The sequence below is a fragment of the Pterocles gutturalis genome, unplaced genomic scaffold, assembly GCF_000699245.1.
Source record: "Pterocles gutturalis isolate BGI_N339 unplaced genomic scaffold, ASM69924v1 scaffold2884, whole genome shotgun sequence".
In the NCBI taxonomy this organism is placed as follows: domain Eukaryota; kingdom Metazoa; phylum Chordata; class Aves; order Pterocliformes; family Pteroclidae; genus Pterocles; species Pterocles gutturalis.
The window spans coordinates 27876-36233 of record NW_010130332.1 but is presented as its reverse complement, the minus strand read 5'-3'; the positions used below and the strand labels follow the sequence as shown (position 1 = coordinate 36233).

Genomic DNA, 8358 nt, shown 5'->3' with positions numbered 1-8358 from the left:
TAGTTCAGAGTTTGGTCATTCGCTTTAAAGAGCCAGGATCATACAGTCTGGATTAAAGTTTTTAAGGTATATGAAAAAAACAAACACAAAACAAAAAAGCCCAAACCAGGCATCCAGAAACCATAACATACAAAGGGAATTGAGAAGTTACAGACCAAATCCAAACTTTGAAAATCCACTCCTTAGTATCTACCATATCAGCCTGTTTCCGCATGTATGATTTCTATACTTCCACTTGACTTTAACATCTTTGCTCTGCAAGCCAACTCCTAGCAGGTAACCCAGCCTTCTCCCCTTCTTCCACCAACACATGCTCACCCAGCATGAACATACCTGTATTCTTCCTCTTCTTTGGAGTTCTTTTTGGGTTGGTATTTTTTTGAAAGATTCCTAGAATTAAAAATACATATATGTAAAGTTATCTCCTTTAATTAACTGGGTAATACTTGCATGCACACACAATCTGTGGGGCTTTGGTTGTTACTACACACCTTTTCAGAAGTATGAGTGCCATTAGGCTTTGATTGCGCTGTAGTAACACTCAAAGAATGGGCTGCACAGTGCTTCAGTCTCTATAACCACTATAAAATATCAGATTCTCAACCTGACAAGTTAATAAATTAAGGTCACGAAGTCAATACACCTGAGTTATAGTTCTGCTGATGCAGAAGTCTCCTTCACCTGATTAAAGGAGAGATCCTTTTTCAGTAAAAATACTGGCCTTGGACACACAGACATGCTTTACAAACTCCACACAGTAGAAGGTGCTACTCCATATCCAAAGTCAGCTGGCTCGTTAACGCGTGATGTGCTGCAGATGACACGCATGGCCAGGCAAATTTGCCTGCCTACAGCGGGATGCTTCCAAGGAAGGAAAAAGTCTTCATAAAGCTGTGGAAAGCTACACTGCGATGACAAAAGGGAGAGCTTTTCATGATTATCAACTGGTGCTGGGAGAAATGTGAAATCTGACTGTCTCAATTAGCACAGATACTTGCATCTCATATTAACCCACAGCCAACTAATGATTTCATTTGAAATACTGATACACTCTTCAAGAGATCGTATCTTGAGTAAGAAATGTGAGCATAACTCTGTCAGCACATTTGACAGTAAGTACATCGCTTTCATTGTCCTGGAGGCACTGACTAGGAGTCCCCGGCCAGCAGCAAATCAAGGGTTTCATGAAGGTGTGCTCTCCACCTCACACTCAGCACCTTGTGATACTTAACGCTCAACATTACAATGCATATTGCACTGTAGCTCAACACAACACCACCCATCCTTTAAGCAATGCAAACCAGAGAGCTGACACATCTTAGCAATTTTAAGACCTTTTCAGGGCTGCAGTACTGGGATCTCCCCTATTCTAAACTCAGCCCTATTACTATGTGCCTTCCTGCAGCCCCTCTTGCCCTGCTGGGAAGTGGAAACCGTTTGTTTTAGCTTCACAAGGTTGTTTCAGCAATTAAGAATAACGTACAAGTGGTACTGATGGAACTGCTGTCCAAAGGACTACCAAATTTCATTGACTTATATCTGTGCCAAACTCTTTGAAGGACTCCCTGAATGCATCCAGTTGAAGATAAACTGTGTTTTCAGAGGTGTAACCTGCTCCTGTTGCGTGCTGGTTTTACTGCTAACTGGGAGACAGCAGGGCCTCATCCCACATTTCTTATTCCTTGTGTTCTCCTTAAGGAATCAAGGAGCATCTGCCCAAACAGAGTAGTAGCCAGAACCCTGGCAGATTTGCACAGACAAACATGTGTTTATCAAAATGTAAGGGATCCAAATGAGCATCTCCTTTCCAGTCCCTGCCTTCTCTGAAAAGGGGATCCTCTGAAACAACGAACTTTTCTCTAGTTCTGCATGCAGCAGCTTCAACCAAAGAATACCAACATGGCAAGAGTCCTGCAAACTGTTCTGCCTGATTACAGTCAGTCTTGCAGCACTCTGGATGCCGTGGGAATGCCTCCCTCCACACACCTGCTTAAAGAGGAAAGGAAAAACCACAAGAAAACATGCACAGGAGGATACTCTAAGAAGGCATTTTCAGACACACTTAAAGCGCGTGTATTCCCACACTGTCATGTTGCCCAATTAATTCTGACATACACAGATGCTGTCTTCTTGTGCATCTTTAAAGGTGCAGAAATGCTAGAGTTAGGGCAAAAAGACAGTATGCTTTCACAGAAAAAAAAGATTCTGTAAGCATGTAACAACCACTAGCACCTGGGCTAAACATTTTAGTATTATCTGTGTCCTTTATAACACATAAAATGTAGTATATCTGACTTCATATTTTTCCCCATCTTTTTTTTTTTAATCAAACACATAGGTAGGGTTTTAACCAGGACACGCACAAAAAACCCCAGAAGTGATACTGAAACCAGAAGCATTGCTGAAGTTCAGCATGCAGTAATGCAGTGTCATGCCCAGAACACCAGCACTTCCCAGGGTCAAGCTCATGAAGCAATGACACCTTCAGAGCTAACACTGATGAAAGAGGGAGCTAACACATAAGAACAAACCCTATCAGTAAAACTAGTGATTCTGTAAAGATTCTGTGCTACCTGTGCACCTGTCTCCAATCCATGTTATATGCCTTTCACGCTGCATAATTTTTCCTGCCTTTGCAGCTTGTGTGTTCCCTTATTTCCACTTCTTTGAGACATTGCTCTCACATTTATCATCCATCAGAGGTTCCCAATTCTTAGATTATCCTGATATCATAAGCATTTTTTTCCAATAAGTCTTCCTCAAGGCTATCTATCCATCATCATATTAGGCAAGGCTTTTGACACGCTTTGTGATGCTCAGAGTGGGTGCTGTGAGCAGGGACAGGTGAACACTCTGCCACAGTTTCTGTGTCCCTTCCTTCCCAGACTAGTTTAAAGACTCACCAATTACAATGTAAAACAAATAAGAAAACAATCATGTCCAGTCTGAACTGGGCTCTAAACCCAGGACTGATTGTACACGGTACAAGCAGGACTCGAGCAGTGCAGGCACAATGCAGGTTTGTGACGCTGGGGGGTTTCTTCCAGTGGTGTAACCAAATTTGATGCATCCTGCAAGTATGTAGATCTAACTTAACACTTTTAAAACAAAATATTACATATATATCTGCAGAATTATAATGAGGAAGGAAAGATTTTTAAATAAAGGCCAATTAAACTGCAATAGATGAGCAGGCTGAGATGGAGATAGGATAGCTAGACAGGGAGCCCTGAGACCAAGCAGAAAACACAAGTTTCACAAAAGAAAATTAAGTTCAGCAGCTTAACTTAGACTATAAATAAAACTCCAAGTTAAATCCACAGGAGTATCTTGCATTAATTTGTCCCTTTTTAATAGTATGTCTGCATGCTATGGCATACAGTGACATGCTGCAGCCCTTCTGCACCACATGGACGTGACACAAGAAAGGTTTGCACCAGCCTTGAGGAGACTTATTAAAAGCAGATGCATGATTTTTTTTTCTTGATGTCCAGTACTGTTTTATTTCAACATTTAACAAGTTTACGTTTTGTTTTTTCTTTATACCTCTAACTTAGAAGCCTCCAAACAGCACTGTGTTTAAGAGCTCCTCAGAGCTGAATGTATTTGTCCTCAAATCATACCCATGGGTGGGGGAGACAAATGCAGCTACACATGGGGAATTAAAATACAGAGAGAAGAAACAAACTGACCAAGTTTGTTTTAGAAGTCCAGGACAGACTAAGAAATAAAACTCAAGAGTTCAGAGCTTCTAGATCGTCACAGATAAACTATCTCCCACTGTCCTTAAACATTTTGTGTGCTTATTTTCATAATTATACTCTTTACACCTGAAATTTGTCATATTAAGAAACTTGCTGAGTCTAGTGATTCTTCATAGAACAAGCCTGCTCACACAGATACCGTGCTGGGGTTTCCCAGTCCGGTCATACTCTTTCTTCCAGCTCATTTTGCCTCTGTAATTCAATCTCTTCTCATCTCCATAGGATGTGAGCAATTTGTTCCTGCAAGAGTCATCTTCTATTTCCTGCTTGTCTATAGCAGAAACCCTGGGGAATCCTTGTGGCAATCCCCTGAGAAAGCACATCACCATAAAGGCGGGGTTGTATCGGCTAGCAGCTCCTCGTAAATAACATGCCATTGTGCATCTCAAATCCATTCCACCACAAGCATTCTGGATGATTTTTTTTTTTAATTAGATATATACTGATCAACTAGAACCTTAATCTCTATAAATACTGAGAAGACAGAGGGAGTTCTAATATGTATTATAGTCATGTAAAAAAAGGTATGGAGTTACTGGAGGGGTTCGGAAGGATTAGTCCTGCACTCGCCTCCCCAGTTAGCTCCAGCACCTTCAGTTTATCCCTCCGGACACTAGTGGCAGCCAACGATATTGCACCGCAGCCTCTCCGCAGCAGAGGACTGTCTGTGTGTTGTACTCCCTTCTAACCCCTCTTCACCTCTCGTTTTAGGTTCTTAGTACCCCTTCCCCTCCCCTTTCACACTGTATCTGAGCTCAAGGAATATGTTTTCTGGGTCTGGTTCACACATACTCGTCTCTTTACCTACAACCTGACTTTTTTTTCCCTACACCCTGACTGCTGAACCAGACGTAAAATGTACATAGCAGGAATTTCCAGTACTTCAGCTACTTGAGATAAATTCACAGGGTCTCTGCAAGAACAGTGGCAAAATTCCAGCCTCAGGCTGCAACCCAGCTAACTACACAGACAAAACTTCAAAGGGCTGCGACTGACTTTCTGACCTGCAGTTTCTCCAACACACATTCATAAAGAGCCTGTCGTATGAAAAGAAACCCTAAACTTTGCCTTACAACAAATGATCCTTATTCTGCTGAATTCTTAAACCCTTCAGCATTTACGCACAGCAATCCTAATTTCATGGAAAACATTACAATGCTGTCCTCAAAGCCTGAGCCATTAATCACGCATAAATCACGAGTAAGCTCTAGTATGCTACTCAGTCACCTAAATAACCTTTGCTTTTGCAAAGCCTATGATTTTTAGCAGAGATAATAAAACAGTATCTTAAATTAACTTCAGCGTTCCATTCTCTAAATTAAAGCTATTTGCTAAAAGCCATTATTACAAACAAAACAAATGACCGACACTGAAACAGTAAACTTACAGATGAGAGATGCAACTCAAAGTCAAGAACTTTACATATCAACTTACCTAAGCTGCTTTGCATAGCTGAGTTCAATCTCTGTTCTTTCCTTTACAAACTTGATGTATTTTTCCAGAACATCAATACCCCATTGCGTGTGTTTTTCTAAGTTGTCAAACTGGTCCTGCAATTAATCAAAAAAACCAGTTTAGTCTCATTGAACATAGAGATAACTAAAAATAATTTCCAAGGTGCATATCACCATAAAATGTTATTAATATTTTCCACTACCATAGTTAGACATTTTCGTAGCAACACAGGTTTTTAATCAACGGAAATGTCTTTTAACATGAGACTAATTCAGTAACATTCTTCATTACTTCTGATTCAGTCTCATTTCAGAAATCCTGGCAATTCTACTGAATGCAATCTTCTATTATAAATACATACTTGGAAAAGGACAAGAAATAGATACTCTCACCAGTATTTTATTTTACTGTGTACAGTTAACAGGAGTTCCATGAATTAGACTTACACTCAAGCTTTGTCAATGTTATGAACTTAAAATACTATTTTGAACAGCTAACAATCTTTTTACAGAACAGGATTTACCTCCCCTGGAGCATATTTTGTTCTAAAATAGAACATCTGCTAACAAATGATGCCACAAAAAAATGACATTAGCTATGTTTACAGTAAGTTTTCTGGTCTACCTCCATTTACACACAGACACTACTTTGTTCTTCAAATATTGTTGCCCTCAAAACCAGTCGCACATGTTTTCAATAAAATCTTTTTCAATCAAGAACATTCCACAAGTCAGTTTGGGATTTGCAAATGCCAAGAGAAATTAAGCAACTCTAAATCCAAATTAATTACCCAAGCCAGCTTATTACTATCTGCAGATTTAACCTAAAATTACCTTATTTTTAAAAATTTTGTTACTTAAACAACACTGAAATTCCATAATCATCCATTCTACACAGCATTTCAGAATAAATATTCTTAATATGATACAGTCAATACTTATCCTGACAGAAACACAGCGTAAACAAGGTCTTTAATATCAGCCTGACTTATTTGGCATCAGGTTCCATTCTGGTTTACAAGGAAAACAGAGAATAAATTTCTACATCTGCAGTACAAAGGTTAGATTTACAGCATTTTCCAAACAATTGTACGCAGCAATAGATCTGGGTCAGATGCTTTGCTGCCACAATTAAAGCTTCTGAGAGAAGTGATGCTTCTTTCTATCTGCCAAAGATTTGGTCTTGTGACTTTCAGTTTGCAGAGCTATCATCGAATGCTATCAAAGCAATACAAGCCACTTCCTCAGATGCACAGAGCAGAAAACTGCTACAAAGCCCCGTTTATAAATACGTCGCTCTTTCTGCTTTGTAGCATATCTGGCTCTGACAGTGAGTTAGATCGGCGTCAGGAAAGATTCTTCCAGCACTGAAGAAAACAGTCATGCACAGAGAAGCTGCTACTTGCAAACAAAACTGCTTTAACTGGATTTTGAAGGGAAGAAATAGGAACCACGCTAGAGGCAGAAAATTCGCAAAGCTCTATCAAGAAGCTAGTTAAGAGAGCAGGTAATATGCATGGAATAGGACACACAGGGTTTGTGCATCTATGTTATTTGCTCTGGTTTAGCATAAGGTACTACTTTAAACAAGTTCAGCCAAAGCAGAGGAGGCTTCAGTTTATGTCACTATTGGTCCATTAAAGAGGCACTGGGGGGAGAACAGCAAAAGGGCAAGAGGATAAAGTTACAAAAATAGTAAAGAACTTCTAAGCCTTGTGCTCCAGGAACTAAGAAAAAGTGGTTAAGGGCAACTGGGGGAAGAAAAAAAGAAAAAAGGAAGATTCAAACCACACAGAATAGAAGCCTGACTTCCAGCAACATAAATCACCCTTAAACCAAAGTAACACCATTCACTCAAAAAGAAGATGTATGTATTCTGCAGAGAGGGCAGACGTGCACTCAGCCAGTACGCATTTGCATATAGACAAATCCTTATTTCAGACAATTTCACAGCTGGGGAGAATACAAAGACGACATGGGTAACATCACAGACCTTTCCTCCTCCCAGAGGGCTGGGATCGGGCAGGAACACGGTGTGCTGTCTGGAGTACCATGCCAGCACAGCAAGGCACCGCTGCTCTGCTTCAGATCTACAACCTCTACATCTCTCAGATTATGCTGGCGTCAAGAAAAGCACTGCAAACATGACCTTTTAAAGGTTTCTGATAAAGATGTTTTATCCCACACCCAACTCTTCCACAATTTACATTATTTAACATAAACACATCCATAGAAAATAAATACCCCAGGGGGCAGTCAATTGCTTGCAAGTTTACATCCCTTCACATTCACTCCCAATTTTGACAAGGGAGATCTCAGGGAGGGAAATCCACTCCCTAATCCCTGCAAGCAAATTAAACCACCCTTATCAGATATACCATACCAGTAGCAAGACATTTAACTTAGCATCCCTACTGTAGCCCCATCCAGAAAGGAAAGGTCACAGTTTCCCGTAGGGCAGCTGCCTTTCCACCAGACCTGCCCTTCGAGAGCACTCAGCCTGCTGACTGCACAGAAAGAGCAGGTTCACCCTGGAAAGGCAATCTTGGTGCTGGTGGCTTGTCCAAACCTCTTCCATCACCATGACTCTGACTCCATTCTCAGAGTAGCATTTAGATCAGAATATGAATAAAAACCTGCAAATAGCTCCAGGTAGCTGCCTCAGCTGGGTCTGTTATCTCACAGATGGATCTGCTGGACTGTTTCAATGGCCTCACTAGGTCAAGTTTGGCAAAAGAGAACTCCATGATGTGCAGCGCAAAGGGGAGTACACGGTGCTGCAGCTGTCAGAGACACCAACTGTGTGAAGATGCTAACTTTCTATTTATAAAGCCAGCAGAAACTCATGTCCTGCGCCAAGCTGTAACCAGAAGAACCTCAACTAGATGAACGACAAGCACTGATCTCCGCAATCAAAAAGCAAGGCAAAATTTAACTCCTTTCTGCAAGCTTTGCTTAAGATAGGAGTTTCTGTCCTTTTCCGGGCATTGAGCAGTTTTGGCCAGAGTGCCATTTGGAGCCAGCGCCCCACAGCAGTGTGTTCCAGCAGGGTCATGGATTGCATTATCAGTTCTCCTTTTTTTTTTTCATCCTTAAGGAACACAAAGTTAAATTGGCAACACCATCAGTTGCTGAGCATG

At 40.8% G+C, this 8358-nt stretch overlaps 1 protein-coding gene across 1 annotated transcript in view; it reads right to left on the bottom strand.

The window, feature by feature from the left end:
- LOC104466664 (formin-binding protein 1-like) overlaps positions 1-7965 on the bottom strand; it is a 60228-nt gene extending 52263 nt beyond the window's left edge. The window contains 3 exon segments of the mRNA XM_010080176.1: positions 334-390; positions 5199-5314; positions 7855-7965. Coding sequence (XP_010078478.1) covers positions 334-390; positions 5199-5314; positions 7855-7965 — 284 coding nt within the window.
- Between the last annotated feature and the right edge of the window lie 393 nt (positions 7966-8358).